The 18,176-nt window shown below is 34.3% G+C and overlaps 1 protein-coding gene and 1 non-coding gene across 2 annotated transcripts; both read right to left on the reverse strand.

The window, feature by feature from the left end:
• Positions 1–3,760: 3,760 nt before the first annotated feature.
• LOC117128680 lies at positions 3,761–3,867 on the reverse strand. The gene has a single exon (XR_004452074.1). It is a non-coding gene; the product is annotated as a small nucleolar RNA R71 (small nucleolar RNA).
• An 11,332-nt stretch (positions 3,868–15,199) lies between these two features.
• Positions 15,200–16,288, reverse strand: LOC103839566 (14 kDa proline-rich protein DC2.15). The gene has a single exon (XM_009116067.3). It carries the CDS (start codon positions 15,763–15,765, stop codon positions 15,376–15,378), a length of 390 nt encoding a protein of 129 aa, XP_009114315.1. The 5' UTR covers positions 15,766–16,288; the 3' UTR covers positions 15,200–15,375.
• Between the last annotated feature and the right edge of the window lie 1,888 nt (positions 16,289–18,176).

The raw sequence follows: 18,176 nt of genomic DNA on the forward strand, positions 1-18,176 counted from the left end.
TACCTCCATATGTTAATTATTTAAATATTTGTCGATGTTAACTTTTAAAATTATAAAAAAAATTTTAAATAACAAAAATCATATTATCTAACAAAGATTAATCTTTACTTCCTTAAACCAATGAAAACAAATTTTAAACTATATAGTTTATTTTTAAAATCAAACAAAAGCTAAATGTTTAATTATTTACTCGATTATATAAATCTATGAAGCGAAAAGTTTAATTTTTTAAAAACTTTCTAAATTTGTGAAATGTTACAATATGACAATATAACAATATTTTACTAATCTTTAAATATATAGTTACGATTTTAATAATGAAATAATAATCTGAAAATATATATATATAAGAAGATACAAATACATGTGAAAATTTAAAACAATCTATTCAATGAAAAAAATATACCATAAAATTATTATGTTTTAAAAATTGATAGATACATGATATACCTTGGATTTGACCTATTTTTATCCATGGTATATTAGTATTTTACTATATATATATATATATATATATATATATATATATATATCTATTTTTCCTACTTTTCTAGGTGTGTTTTCAGGTTCAAGTGCATTTCGAAGTAAAGCTATGACTTTGGGGCATTTTGGAGCTTAAAAGACATTTCATCCGAGCTGACCACTTAGAGGTCGACGAGAGGAAGAATAATCGATCGATGCGCATCAGTGCTGACGATCGATATCAGGAAATGCCTCGACAGATGAAGATTAATATCGATCGATGTACACAAGTACCATCGATCGATGTCGAGACACTAGACGCGACATTTTGGATTCAGCAGACTTAAAAACCAAGGCCAAGCCAAATTACTAAAATGCCCTGACGAGTTTTTAACCTAGTAGAATATATACTGCAAGTGTTTTGACGGCAGAGAGAGCTTTTCTTTTCTAGACCTAGTTTTGTTACAAGTTTCATTTGGAGAGAAGATCACTTGTGATTGGAACTCCTTGTTTCATTTTCTTATCATCTATTCTCTGAGTTTCTATTTATCTATTGATATGAATTGCTTTGCTATGTCTGAGTAGTTCAACTGTTAGATCCAGGGTTCAGATAGGTTTGTGGGATTAGCGGCATTAGCCCCAAACTATAGATCTGTCTTGTTGTGATATTCATGATAGATTTGTATTCATTGCTTGTTTTAGCCTAGCTAACTAGAACTTGATCATAGGATTGCATATTCAAGCACCCTTGTTATCCCACCCTGACATCTATCTATCATATTAGGATTGCTAGAGAGGGCTAACCACCAATTTAGAATCTTAGTAGAGCATTTTCATACTCGCGCATAGGCCTGGCTAGAACCCGTCGATCGATGTCCTCAACTGACAATCGATCGATGTTGGCAAAAGTGTATCGGTCGACGTCTTAATAGACTATCGATCGACACTCTCTTGTGTCTGCATTTTAACCGGTGAGACACAAGATCTAGTCTGTTAACCAGTGGTACATGCGACAGCTGATCACTGAGTTAAGCGAATGAGCTCTAATATATCATGCATGCAACAGTTAGGCATCTATAGGAATTATAATCTCCAACACCTGAATAGTGGCCCCTGCATCTAATATCATTTCCAACCTAAGTTACATTTATCATTTACTCGCTAGTTACTATTGCTATTTCATTTAAAACATTACAACCTTTAGAATTAATAAACACTAGATTTAATTGTTCCCTAGCTCCTTGTGGATTCGATCCCTAAGTACTACATCTGAGCATCTTTTGATGAGAGTAACACTCCTTAGGATAATTTGAGTGGTATCAATACACATATATTATAATATATATCAATTTAGAATTGAAAACAAAATGTTTATATAAAAATAAATGAAAACAAACCTCGCACGGTTGCGCGGGTCGAGATCTAGTTTCAACGGCTTAAATTAACTGATTTAGTAGGTTTGTGGATGATTTTTAACATTTGTTCCTTGTATATCGATGATTCTCAACTTCTTTAATTTTTGGATACAAGTTTTAGATGATAATTAAAGTAGCATATTATAACTGAATAATTTAAACGATAATAGTTATAAAATATATTTGTTGATGTTCTACCGTTTTTTTTATAATTTTTATCATTTATTTATTAAACATTTTTTAATCTAATGCATGCCATTTACAAAAGAAAAACTCCTAGATTATTTTTTGGGTAAATGACACTTATTCTAAATTGACATTCAAATTATATAAACGATATAGCGTATTTTAAACACTATCAATAGTAACCAATAAGTTTGCCCGCAAAATTGCTTAACCTGCAAACTGAGCATGTCATACTATACGAATCGAAACCTGCGACAAATCAGCCCACACGATTCATAAATCAACCTAAATCCGTTATGGGTTGAGTCACTTAAACGGTCCGTTTAACATCGATGACCATGTTGGTACCTTGACCTTCTATGTGAACCAGATTATCGGTCGAACATGTATCCGGTTTAATAGAAAATGGTAGCTGGCTCGAGGATTAACTTTCTAGGTTGTTTTACTACGTTGAAATGTTTTGGCTTATTTTCAATTTAATATGCTAACTTCTATTTCTGTTTTGCCTTTCCGTATTTAATGTTTCGTCTTTTGTGATTTTATGTAAACATTGATATAGGACGACTTATAGTACTAAACTAGATGATAATCTGCGTGCATGCGCCAAGTGAGTTTTTATATGGTTTTAACATATTATAACACTAAAAATTTTATCGATTGTAATATTTAAAACATTACAACCTTTAGAATTAATAAACACTAGATTTAATTGTTCCCTAGCTCCTTCTGGATTCGATCCCTAAGTACTACATCTGAACCACTTTTGATGAGAGTAACACTCCTTAGGGTAATTTGAGTAGTATAAAATTTGGCGCCGTTGCCGGGGAGCTTTGATCGCCATTAGATTTAGTTTTATTAATTCTTTTTTCTTTTCTTTACCCTCTTTTTCTAATAATTTTTCTTTTTCTTGTCTTTTCAGGTGCATGCCCAGCGGTACCAGAAGCAACAAGGAGAAAGACTTGTTGTTCTCAGACGATCCTGCTCATTTGGAACGCACCATCCGTAGAGGTCAACGTTCCACATCGCTCAACACAACCACTTTGTCGTCGATCGATAGGCACAATCAACCGTCGACCGACACCAGACCGTCATCGTCGATCGATCCCAATCGTTCGACAACGATTGATACTACACCGCGTACGTCGATCGATACCGTGTCGTCAAAAATGGTAAACATTATTATTCTAACTCAGGATGAGAACGGAAACCTGTATGACCAGGCCGGTCATCTGCGTAATGCAACATGTCAGAAAATAGATGCTCAGGGAACTGTAATCCCTGATGCTGATGCTACAGGGGCTGCTCAACCTGTAGATGAGGACGCTCTATCGAAACCACTGGCCGACTACAATCGCCCAGATGAGTACTATTCCAACAGATCAGCAATTCGACTTCCAGAGATCCAGAAGCAGAATTTCGAGCTGAAGCCTCAATACTACACTCTCGTGTCACAGATACCCGACTCTGGGTTACCGCACGAGCATCCTATGGACCATTTGGAACGATTCGAGGATCTAATCGCTGCCATTCGGATGGAAGGAGTCCCCGAAGATTACCTGCTGTGCAAGCTCTTCAGATACACGCTGAATGGAGAAGCTATGCACTGGCTTAGGCAGCAACCCACAAGATCTTTAACATCCTGGAGCGACATCAAGAATGTTTTTTTACGAAACTTCTTCGATGAGGCGCGCGCTGAAGAACTTTGGAACAAAATTTTCACATTCTCACAGAAGGCTGGAGAGTCCTTCAAAGATGCATGGATTAGATTTAGGTTTTTCCAGCGAGACTGTCCACACCACGGATTTAATGAAGTGCAGCTGCTAAGCACTTTCTTCCGAGGTCTCGCCTTACAGTATCAAATGGCTCTTGATACGGCGAGTGAAGGAAACTTCACTACTCGGAATCCGTTGGAAGCTGTGAGACTTATCGAAAACCTTGCTAACAGCAGCAGCACCAAAAACACTGACTCTGAAACGGAAGAAGTCTGTAGCCTCTATCGGGAAGGAACAGATGGACGAAGTAAGAGCTAAGTTAGATGTGGTACACGAGCTTCTTAAGAAGCAAGTATGTTCAGCTGAAGGAGAAGTAGCAGATACAGAAGGAGAAGAAGATGTGAACTACATCGGAGGTACCAGATTCTAGAAATTTGGAAACCAGGGCGGAAACAGAAACTTCTTTGGAAATAGCCAAAGAAGTAATCAAAATTCACAATTTCAAAAACCCTTCAACAACAGCAAGAGCTACTCGAACTCTTACTACCAAAATCCACCACCCCAGACTCAGGAAAGCAAGATCGAAGAGATGCTTGATCGAGTACTGTTGGGACAACAACAAATTACCATGGATTTCAACGGTAAGATAGACTCTGCCTACAACAATCTGAACACCAAAATCGAGACCTTAGGAACTCAGGTGAGAAAACTTGAAACTCAAGTAATTCAGACGGGCGAGACTATAAAGAGGCAAGAAGCTTTCGCTAGAGAGGCAGGAGCCGACAAAGGAAAACACCACGTAAATGTCATCATAGATGATGATTTCTGGCAAGTGGTGAGAAATGAAAAGCTTGAGGAAGGAGATTTCAAAATTGAAAGCTCCATGAGTCTCGGCGGATCCCAATGGTGTCGACCGATGTCGATGAACTCGCATTGATCGACAGACCATGATGAAGATCGATGGACGGATTGCTCCAGTCATCGATCGATGACGTCTGCCAATTCGACTGAATGCAATGCGGTTCGAATTCTAACTCATGAAGAATTCGCAGCTAAGCATCCTCACCCACCCTCCCCTTTCTATGATAAAATCTATCGATCGGTTGAGCCAACCATCGATCGACAGAGTGAGCCCGACGTCGATCGTCACAACACACCTCCCATCGATCGACAGGCACCTCTGACATACCGAGTGCGGTTACCTTCAATCGATAATGATTACATCAATGCACTCAGACCACCACCTAAACCATTAGCAAACCCACCCGAACCAAAATCCAACCCTTTAAATAGTTCACCAGAATCTGTTCAAGAAGAACAAGAATCTGAAGGGAGAAGGTTAAGGAAAATAAAAGAGAAGATTCCTAAAAACCTTAAGAGGGAAGCTAACGATAAGGAGATGAATGGTTTCACTAAACGAGTCCTCAGAATCCCAATCGAAAAACCTTTTGATGAAGCTTACTTCACACACCGGTTGTGGATGTTCTTCAGAGAAACAAAGGTAACTGAGAAGGACATTAGGAGAATGTTTCATCAAGTCAGAGGAAAGATGAAACACAAGATCACATTGACGAAGAAGAGTGATCCTGGGAAGTTCGCAATACCATGCGTAGTCAAGGGTGTTGAATTTTCCCATTTAATGTGTGACACAGGAGCATCAGTTAGTATCCTCCCTAAGATCATGGCAGACCAGCTTGGTTTGACCATCGAACCCTCAACAGAATCCTTCACCTTCGTGGATCTTTCAGAGAAACCATCAGGAGGCATCATAAGAGATCTGGAGGTACATATTGGTAATGCCCTTGTCCCTGTAGATTTTCATGTCTTAGACATCGAGCTTAACTGGAACTCTTCACTTCTGCTTAGAAGATCTTTCCTAGCTACAGTAGGAGCTGTATGTGACATGAACAAGAACAAATTGTGTCTAACGCTCATAGACCCAAACATCCACTACGACCCCATCCGACCTAAGAGAAAGGTCATTAATTCTGTGGATTATGGGAAAGAACTTGGCTTCATTGGCGCATACCATTGTGGAGCAGAGTATGAATCGGAGTACGAAACAGAGTACTCGGAATCGATCGACACCCTAACCTTTCCATCGATCGATTCCAATGTGTCAATGGTGACCGATGACCACAACAACACGTCACTCGACGTAATGCACCCACTTGACCATTTCGCTTCACCAAATTATTGTCACCAACATTTTGCCTTCCAACCTCCAAGCAAGAGAGGACATGATGATTATTCCATAGGCAGTTGGGCAGACAGTGGTTTCCATGAAAGTTTTGCAGTTGACACTGTAATTACTTCACCCAATGAGGAACATACCGAGGAATACGATGAGGATTACTGGAAAGAATGTGCAATAGAAATATCTTTGCAGGATGAAAGACTTGAAACACACAAGTTCACCAACACGTTTCCAACATCGTTCGATGCTGTGCACTCCGCATCAGTCGATACCCACCCTCGTCCAGCAAAACAACCGCTCACATCGATCGACATCCACAAAGGAACATCAATCGATATTCGCGCCGCAGCGAAAATCCAGGAGCAGGAGAATATTCCCTCCCAACTAGGTTTATATATACCTATATAAATCGTTTTGCACCTCTTAAACCACCTACACACATCAGAGCAAACACACAAGCAAAAAAGATGAACACTCTTCCTTCTACATCAACAGAAAAATCCATGAAGAGCAATCATCTCAAGAACACAAGTTCTGCAGAAATTACACTGCCATCGATCGATGTAACTGTATCTACATCGATCGATACTACTCTAAACCCTAATCTTTCTATTTCTAAATTGAATAATTATGCAAACATTGATTACGGTTTTCTAACACCTGATGAATTTGGTATTTTCAGGGACACAGATGGCAACGCACGTGCAATGGATGGAAGGATTTTACAAGTGTCCAGAGAGGACATAACAGACATCCTTCAAGTAGCCAATGGACCTGACAACCTATTCTTACAGCAACGTGGCACTCCAGACGTCATTCAAACAGATCCTAACAACCACGCAGGAGTCGCCACAACAGAGATCAACCCAGATCTATCACGCCAACCAAAAGGGCAAGCATCGATCGACGGTACAACGGAGACATCGATCGACAGGGTAACACCAACGTCGATCGATATGGATGAACCGACGTCGATCGACAGACGGTATGAATGTGGGAACCGCGCTTTCGACATGTATGGAGCCAGAAAGTTCACTTGGGAACAAAGGGACGAATATGAAGTCTACAGAGATGAGCGTGGACACGCACGAGGCGTAGCTGGTGAGATGATACCTGTCACAAAGGACAACATCAGGAAAATACTGGAAAGAGCATCTCTTTTTGAAGAGAGCCACATCTGTCTTCCAGAATATGCCACTTCCTTCACATCGCTCGACGCCAAAGTCTCAGCCATGAATGAGAGGCTGAGGACTTACAAGGATATGCATGACCGTTTTATATCACCAGTCATGATAGATTTAAACAAATTGTCTAGTCAATTACTTGATGCCCAAAAGGATATTGAGAACATTACTAATCAAAGATTTTTGCAGGCAAAATCAGCATCGATCGACAGGCTAAGAGGACCCTGGATCGATGGCAAGAAACCTGTGGAGTTACTTCCTTACACAGCAGCAGAAGTTGACAAGATCACATCCAAGATCTACACTGCTCTAGACACCATGGAGGAACGACTTGACAAACGCTGCGATGACATCTACTTTCCATTCGACAACAAAATCAGTGGACTAGACAACCACGCAGAATGGCTACAGAAAGAAGTCAAAGCCATTCAGAGGCAACTCGCAGCTCAACATTAGATATCAGCATCAATCGATAGGACAAAAGCAAAATCGATCGACGGCAACTCGCCGAGATCGACCAACGAACACATCATCGCATCGATCGACGCTGAATCTATACCAATCGCCGAGCAGCTGATACACAAGACAGTAGAGTCAATGCAACAGGAACTGACAGATCTTTCAGCATACGCCTATGACAACATAGGCTGGCACCAGGTCAGCATTGACAACATTCAAGAAAGGCTACAGAACATCTCTAATGTACTTGGGAAGATGGATGACAAATGGACAAGAAATGATGAGGCCACAAGAAGTTTCATTGCATCTTGGTCCAGAATGCGCAGAGATGACATGGATGCTTGCTTTCCAATAAGCAGCTGCTTCTCCACCCAATAGCCAATCACTACCACAGTCAAGCTAAATGACTATAATCAAGCGCTGAGTGGGAGACAACCCACTATTAGGTATTTTACTTTGGTTTTATTAGCTAGCATTTAATTTCTTTCGTTTTATTTCTTTCAGATTTAGGAGACCCAAGTAGGAGGACTTGAATATCGACTGACGATGAGACGTCGACATCGTTCGACATAGGCAACCACACGACGATCGATGTAACACTTACACATCGATCGATATTTAATCTGGTCAGATGTATCTTACCTACTTGTTACATTTCGTACATTATAAGCTTTTCATCATAACTCCGGCTGAGTTACACTAAGACAGTGTAATTTATGTCTGGAGGGAGATTTACTGAAATAATTTATTTTATTCTTATGTAAAAAGGAATTTCAAATAAATGATGCTTAGCTATTAAAAATAGGGACTATAATCCTATATTGATTTAAACATGAATATCTAACCAATCTTTAGCACCATTTTAGATTTACTGATTGTAGATAGCACTAAAGATGCTAAAGCGGATAAACCTATCAACTACACACTTACCTTGAACCGTATGAAGTAGCCAAAGTTGATTTCCAACACTAAACCTGACATAACCGCTTGTCTTGGGGCTTGGTATACATGGGATCAGATTCTTCAGACAGGTCTGGAAGGTAACACATGGTTTAGATTATTTATCACATTTTCTCTCTCTAGATTTCGATCCTAGATTAGTTAGTATATAAAAAATAATATATATATATATATATATAAATAAAAATATAAAAAAATAATAATAAATAAGATCTATTGTTTAATTAGGATGAGTCTGAACAGAACTTGGTGGCTAAAACCATTAAGGCTTGATTCATAAAGACTCAAATTAAAGAGTTCGAAACGGGACTTGGAGGCGGCAATCTTCAAGGCTCGCTTTCGCAAAGAACTCTTGGATATAGGTCAAAAAGAAGTGAACAGAACTTGGTGGCAACCACCATTAAGTTTTGATTCATGGAAACCTGTCCAATCTTGGTCACTGATCCTGCAATGGAAGCAGACTTTGACTCAAGAGAGAAAAACTAGGAACTAACTTTTACATGCAGCTCCAGATACCTGTCTGAAATCCTTGCATCCTGTGATCGATACTCCCAAGGTAAAGCATTCTCTTTATATTTATTCTAAGAAATGAAATCAGTAGAGGGGATGTCAGACGCGAATTGATGAGTTGTGTTATGTTAAAAATAGTTGCTAAGCTAGGATATTGCATAGTGTGCTTTTGTGATTATGACTTTTTAAATGTGGTTGCAAAATTGTTGAGGAAAGATTTCTATGTTTTTAAAATTTTAAATCCCTAAATATTTTCAAACCTCTTTCAGAGAGACTGCCTGTATGTTTTGCTTGAGGACAAGCAAAATGGTAAGTCTGGGGGAGTTGATATACCTTGGATTTGACCCATTTTTATCCATGGTATATTAGTATTTTACTATATATATATATATATATATATATATATATATATATATATATATATATGTTTTCTACTCTTCTAGGTATATTTTCAGGTTCAGGTGCATTTCGGAGTAAAGCTATGACTTTGGAGCATTTTGGAGCTTAAAAGACATTTCATCCGAGCTGACCACTTAGAGGTCGACGAGAGGAAGAATAATCGATCGATGCGCATCAGTGCTGACGATCGATATCAGGAAATGCCTCGACAGATGAAGATTAATATCGATCGATGTACACAAGTGTCATCGATCAATGTCGAGACACCAGACGCGACATTTTGGATTCAGCAGACTTAAAAACCAAAGCCAAGCCAAATTACCAAAATGCCCTGACGAGTTTTTAACCTAGTAGAATATATACTGCAAGTGTTTTGACGGCAGAGAGAGCTTTTCTTTTCTAGACCTAGTTTTGTTACAAGTTTCATTTGGAGAGAAGATCACTTGTGATTGGAACTCCTTGTTTCAGTTTCTTATCATATATTCTATGAGTTTCTATTTATCTATTGATATGAATTGCTTTTCTATGTCTGAGTAGTTCAACTGTTAGATCCAGGGTTCAGATAGGTTTGTGGGATTAGCGGCATTAGCCCCAAACTATAGATCTGTCTTGTTGTGATATTCATGATAGATTTGTATTCATTGCTTGTTTTAGCCTAGCTAACTAGAACTTGATCATAGGATTGCATATTCAAGCACCCTTGTTATCCCATCCTGACATCTATCTATCATATTAGGATTGCTAGAGAGGGCTAACCGCCAATTTAGAATCTTAGTAGAGAATTTTCATACTCGCGCATAGGCCTGGCTAGAACCCTTTGATCGATGTCCTCAACTGACAATCGATCGATGTTGGCAAAGGTGTATCGGTCGATGTCTTAATGGACTATCGATCGACACTCTCTTGTGTCTGCATTTTAACCGGTGAGACACAAGATCTAGTCTGTTAACCAGTGGTACATGCGACAGCTGATCACTGAGTTAAGCGAATGAGCTCTAATATATCATGCATGCAACAGTTAGGCATCTATAGGAATTATAATCTCCAATACCTGAATAGTGGCCCCTGCATCTAATATCATTTCCAACCTAAGTTACATTTATCATTTACTCGCTAGTTACTATTGCTATTTCATTTAAAACATTACAACCTTTACAATTAATAAACACTAGATTTAATTGTTCCCTAGCTGCTTGTGGATTCGATCCCTAAGTACTACATCTGAACATCTTTTGATGAGAGTAACACTCCTTAGGATAATTTGAGTGGTATCAATACACATATATTATAATATATATCAATTTAGAATTGAAAACAAACTGTTTATATAAAAATAAATGAAAACAAACCTCGCACGGTTGCGCGGGTCGAGATCTAGTTTCAACGGCTTAAATTAACTGATTTAGTAGGTTTGTGGATGATTTTTAACATTTGTTCCTTGTATATCGATGATTCTCAACTTCTTTAATTTTTGGATACAAGTGTTAGATGATAATTAAAGTAGCATATTATAACTGAATAATTTAAACGATAATAGTTATAAAATATATTTGTTGATGTTCTACCGTTTTTTTATAATTTTTAACATTTATTTACTAAATATTTTTTAATCTAATGCATGCCATTTACAAAAGAAAAACTCCTAGATTATTTTTTGGGTAAATGACACTTATTCTAAATTGACATTCAAATTATATAAACGATATAGCGTATTCTAAACACTATCAATGGTAACCAACAAGTTTGCCCGCAAAATTGCTTAACCTGCAAACTGAGCATGTCTATACTATACGAATCGAAACCTTCGACAGATCAGCCCACACGATTCATAAATCAACCTAAATCCGTTATGGGTTGAGTCACTTAAACGGTCCGTTTAACATCGATGACCATGTTGGTACGTTGACCTTCTATGTGAACCAGATTATTGGTCGAACATGTATCCGGTTTAATAGAAAATGGTAGCTGGCTCGAGTATTAACTTTCTAGGTTGTTTTACTACGTTGAAAAGTTTTGGCTTATTTTCAATTTAATATGCTAACTTCTATTTCTGTTTTGCCTTTCCGTATTTAATGTTTCATCTTTTGTGATTTTATGTAAACATTGATATAGGACGACTTATAGTACTAAACTAGATGATAATCTGCGTGCATGCGCCAAGTGAGTTTTTATATGGTTTTAACATATTATAACACTAAATTTTTTATCGATTGTAATATGAAAAATAAAAATGTTATAGTCTCTTAAATATATCATCATTGTTGAAGAGTTAACATATTACAACTCATTTTAATTATTTTTAAGACTTCATATGCACAAAAAAACATAGTGTGGAGCTTGTGGTTAGAATGATTTTGCAGCTGACACAAATCACCAAAACCAGATAGGAAGATGACGATAGGGGAATGTTCTCTATTTGTTTACTATTAACTTTCCATAAGTGATTTTATTTTCTACCTCCATAAAATTGTGCTTTCACTATCTTTTATGTTTCACTGACATAAGTTTTGTTTCTTTTTTTAACTTCTTATGTGAATTCGATAAATTACACAAGTGTCAATTTAAAAAGATGCACATCTGTAAAAATTAGTTCCACTCCAGATACATATCTACGAATCAAAATCTTGAAGAAAATCACCGACAAACTCTATTCACAGGTTAGTGTTCAAATCTAATATATCAAGCTGTTATAGAATATAAGTGCATACTCAAAATATAAATGTATGACTAGTATATATTCACCAGTTCGGTCTAAAAATCATCTAATTCTAGAACAACAAAACAAATTAGTTATTTTATTAACATATGCTTTTGAGGTTTAGTTACTTAAGAGTATACCGATAAAAAAATATATATATATATATATATATATATATATATATATATATATATATATATATATATAATACTTTACCATTCTAGTATGCGTAAACAATGTATAAACTAAGAACTGTTTTATTTATTAAATGATAAACCATAAAACTTATAATAAATAGTTCAAATATCTCATTCGTACAATTATAATAGCTAGATAGGATATTATGGACAACCAAACATTAGACGAATGTTCGAATCTCTCATTCTTCAAACAAACTCAAAAGAAGGTGATTGGAATCTTGTCATGATATTTCATTAAAAGTTTTTTTATGGATAAAAATCAAGACTAAATTATTTAATTTGAATGAAATAATATATATATATATAGTGCTTCCACTATTAAAAATCACTTCAATTTTTAAAAAGTGTATTTCTGAGATTATCATGATCAAATAACATATTAGAAACCACTTATTTAAAAAATAATATGTATTAAAAGTATATACATTAGAGTAAGCACATAAATCAAAACTAATACATTTTGTTTATTTACAATCATATTTTTGGTAAATAAATCAAATCAATCATTTTATTTACTTTATATGGTATATATTTAAAGTTTAGTGATATTCACATGTATATATACATATATATATATATTATTTCAATATAAATCTTTATTATTGACACTACCTACTCATATGATTTTATTATTATTTACATATTTCCTGCAACAAAAATTTAAACCATTAATCACAATACTTTTAATGTGAGATTTTTCAATACAAATTTCAAAATTAAAATATTAAGATCTCAATAATTTTCAATGCAAATTTTGAAATTAACATATTTTTATATAGTATGTAATTTAATTTAAATGATATTAATATTAATATATATTATGAGACTTCATTTTCATACGATTTATGATCATTTGTATCTTGCTTTAACAAAAAGTAGTTAAACCATTGATCACAATATTTTTCAATGTAAGACTTTTACCGTTTTTAGTAATTTATAGTTGTTTTAAAAAATTCAAAATATAACATATAAGAAAAAATATATTTTTTATTAAATGTTTAATGCGATTGTGTAATTTCTTTTAATAATATAGAATTAAACATAAAAGAGAGAGTACAAAAATTGTTATCAAATATATATTATTCATAATCATTAATTGTCATATATGTGTTAATCATAAAAGGTTATTTCGTAGCTTTTATTTAAGAAAAGAATTGAATATATTTTTTTGCAGACTACTAATCAATTTGATAGTTAGTTTAATAAAAATATAATATATATTTATATGGACCAACTTATTTTTTTAAGGATTTTAAAAATCATCATAGTGATGACACGTGGCTACGAAAACATGTTGTAATGCTCTATGATTAATATAATGGGGATTTAGTTAAACATAACAATTAAAATATTTGCTGGGTGGTTAGTCATTGAATAAAATTATGCTCTTTAATTAATCTGTTTTGATTGTTAATATCTGGCGACAATGACATATACCATATGATTAAGTCCTTGCTAATAAGAATTCAATTAGACAAACATTCCTCTAGGTCCGGTTTTATTCCATGTGCGCTTCGTCAAATTTAAAAGTTCCATGGTTGAACCGGACTCCGGTTTAATAAAAAATGGTAGCTGGTTCGGGTATTGGCTTTCTACTTGGTTTGAAACCGAATCCTTTGATATACTTTGGCTTATTTGCTTGCAATTTAATATGCTACCTTCTTTTTATATTTGGCTTTTCGTATTTATTGCTTTGGTCTTTTTAATGATTTCATATAAATATCGAATATGGGATCAGGATGGCTTATATTATCAAATTTAGCTAAACATAATACTTGTCTACAATGCGGCACCTGAGTACAACTGTACAAGCCAATCAAACATATGCTTGAAGCCTTAAAAAATTATATTACTATTAGGGGCCAATTCTGAACAAAAATAAATAAATAGCTATGTAGGCCTGGGACGGATCGGATATCCGGGCAATTTTAAGATATCCGGATCCGGATCCATAATTTTACTATCCTTATCTGGATCCGGAGTTTGCGGATATCCAGGTGTCGGATATCCTTCTAAAAATTATAATATCCAATGGATATCCGGATCCGGATTTGGATCCTTAAAATAAATAAAAAATAATATTAATATATATAATGTTTTTAATTATTTCTATGTATAATATTACAAATTTACATAAAATTTATATATACTATTATAAAAATGAAAATATATTAAATAAAATTAGTTTTTATATATAGATATTACTATTTTTTAAATAGTTATTAATAAAATTTACGGATATCTGGACTAAAAAAATCAAGATATCCGGATCCGGATTCGATTTTGACGGATCCAACATTTTACTATCCGGATCCGGATTCGGCCTCTCCTGATTTGCGGATCAGATCCGGATCGGATCTCGGACCGAATCCGGATCTCGGATAAAAATCTCTGGTCTAATGTTGATAGTGTACATATTAGAAGTAGATAAAGTGTGTGGTTTGATTTCTCCCCAAAATATTTCAAATTTTTATGGTTTTGGAAGGCCGAATACATAATTGGGTTTCAGGACCAAAACTTCTCAGGCACAGCCCTGCTTGTCTGTCGCGATTTATATATTTGCTGGTTGGTGTGTCATTGAAAATCATGCTCATTTGAATTAATTTGTTTTAGATTGTTAATATCTGGCAAAAATGATATAGTATGCCATGATTAACTCCGTGCCTGTAAGAATCCAGTTAGAAAACATTCTTAAGTTCGATTTTATGTCATGTGCTTGGTCAAATTTAAAAGTTGCGTGGTGTGGAGTGATAATACATATAGTAAAATTTGGATGGTATAAGCATCCATTAACCAAGTATAATAAATAATAAGCTATTTATCTTTCCTTGAACGAAAACACCTTAATAAATTCATTAATAAACATGTAACTAATTACAAAAAATAAATAATTGAAGAATAAAACAAGAAAATTTGAAATTACACGAAATTTTTGAAACAACAATCTTATTTTTAGTGATAATTTAGAACATAGATTTTAAAATGTGCTATCTCTAAGCACATTGGAAACCAGATGGAACCTTCGTACCACACTGGTTAAAGAGAACAGTCAGTGAAATAGGAACACGAAGATTAATAATGCCAAGGACATTAGCCTTCAAAGCGGTGCAGAGACAGACCCCGGCATCGAGATTAACTAGACCTTTGATAAGGGCGCAACATTCGGTCTTTTGTGGTAGAGAAACCTTAACCAAATTCAATACGTTGGCACATACCTTGAGTTTAAGAGCATCTTTACAAGTGGGTTTGCGGGGAGACGACGGTGGGGGTTTCTTGTTGGGGCTTTTGGACGGTGGTGGTGGACAAGGGGCCGATGTAGAGCTGACCAAAGTGAAGAAGATGACATTCAAAACAAGGAGAAGAGCAATTTTAGAGTAAGCCATTGATGGAGTGAAGTTTTAAGAGTTTTCTCTTAGAAAGTTTTCTCTCTTTATCAAGCTTGTGATGTTGTGTGGAGAAAATGGAGAGAGTGGTATGGCTTTTATAGGGGAAGATTCTGATCGGCTAATGTGTTTTTAATTACAATATGACGAGTGGTAACGAAATGTATTATAAGTTCGATGAACTGTTCACGTGAAGGATTAAATATTTGAAAGTATAATTATTAGGAACTGATTGATCTTACAAACTGTCAAGACATAAGGTTAATTAGTCGTTACATGTAACATGCAAGAAATATTAAATTAGTCAATACATAGACAAAGTTCACATTCATAATACTACTTTTTATATTTACACTAACCATTTTTATCCTCACTAGAAAATACATTTATAACTCTAAGATTAACTAATCTATATTTAGGGTTTAGAGTTAAGAGGTGTAATAGGATTTTGGAATGTGAAATTCATGATTTTAATAAATATAGAAATAAATACTTATTTTTTTTTAAATAGTTTCAAAAAGAAATTTTGATTTTTTTTTAGAAAAGATTGAATTTGAAAAAATATAATTTGAAAACATAAAAAAAAATTATTTTATTTTTATTCACTTAAATAATTATTTATTATATTTAGAGAGAGCAAGTATTAGAATATTTTACCTCTTAATGAATAATATTTTTTTTTAAAAATGTCTATTTAGTGAAGGTAAACATGAATAATAGTACCAACAAAGTGGTAAACATGAAAATATTGCTAAAAATACCACATTCATGATACCATTTTTCATGTTTACACTAACCACTTTTACCTTCACTTTTAAAGAGGGAAATTACATTTTTAATTCTAGATTTAACTAATCTAGACTTAGAGTTTAGAGTTGAGGGGTGGAGTAGGGTTTTGGAATGTGAAATTTATGATTCTAATACATCTATAACTAAATACTTAATTTTTTTAAAAAAAAATTTAAATAGTTTTAAAAAGAATTTTTGAATTTCAAAAAGAAATTTTGAAAAAAATCCAAAAAAATATATATAAAAAGTTCGAATTTGAAAAAGTATAAGTCCATTATAGAGGAGTACAATAACGTGGAGACAAAGTCTAACTTGGAGAATAAGTAAAGCTTGGAGAACAAGTATATCGAGGACTTTCCATATGGACATCACATAATATTCGTAACACTTCCCCTTGATGTCTATTATAGCAAAGTGTTTTCAAAACGCCGTTGATGTTGTCTTGTTAAAAACTTTACTAGGAAAACTCAATGGGAAAAAACGTGGTTAAGAGAAAAAGAGTGCAACGCATAATAACTTCCCCTCATGTGTACATACGTCAAAATCTTTGAAATGATATAAACCGATAAGATAAAATAATATCTTGGAAGTAGCAGTGTGTAACACCTTGTTGAATAAATCAGCTAAGTTATCACTTAAACGAACATGCAGGACACGGACACCATCATTCTTCTATAGTTAATGATCCTTCTTACGGTTGATTATTTTCTTTGATTCTCTTGATCTAAAGACTTTAGAATGGTGATAGAATTTTATCTTTGAAATTCTAATATACCTCTTGAATGTCTATCATTTGTGTGTTCTTTGTTGCTTCGTTAAAACCTTATCATGGGAAAATCTTGTGGGATAAAAACCATGATAAGTAAAAAGAGTACAACCACACATATTGTCATATTTCTTCCCTTGGAAGTAATACTTTCAGGATATGCATTCCGATCAAATATATATCTTTAAAAAATTGGGCTTAGCAGAATAAACTCTTTTGATTTCTATTATATATTTAGAGTCTTAAGCCTTCTGGTCTATAATTCTCTTTTGATATAGACAACATTGTCTTGGTCTATTTGGACATTAAGCCAAATCATGTATTTTCATACACTCGTCTAGTCATTTATCTTATACATAAGAGTTATTCATGTTCTTATGATAAAAGTTACTGTTGTGACTTTCTTTTTTGTCATGCGAAATTATATCTTTCAGTTATGAAAAAAATATTAACTTGCTCAGTAACACTTTAGATATGGTACTTCAAGACCAAACATATATGATCATATTAATATAAAGGGAAATTTTCAAAAATGACTCAAAACTTGATTTTGAATACAAAAGTCTACTCTAAATTCAATCAAATGCAAAGTAACCCAACGTGAAATTACAACAATCTCCTTATGACTAAACAAAAAATATGTCTTGGGTTTTAACATTATAATCCTTTGTGTGAGAAGAGTTACAAAGAAATCTTCTCAGAGAAAGAAGTCTTCTCGTTCAGTAGATCTTAAAAATAATTTAAATTTCTTATAAAAATATTTTGATGGGAAAAAAACTGAAATCATGTAATAATAAATATTTCTAAAGATATAAATTTAGTTTTTCGTTTAGGGTTTGGTAACATATGTTATAAC

The sequence above is a fragment of the Brassica rapa genome, chromosome A09 (assembly GCF_000309985.2).
Source record: "Brassica rapa cultivar Chiifu-401-42 chromosome A09, CAAS_Brap_v3.01, whole genome shotgun sequence".
Taxonomy (NCBI): domain Eukaryota; kingdom Viridiplantae; phylum Streptophyta; class Magnoliopsida; order Brassicales; family Brassicaceae; genus Brassica; species Brassica rapa.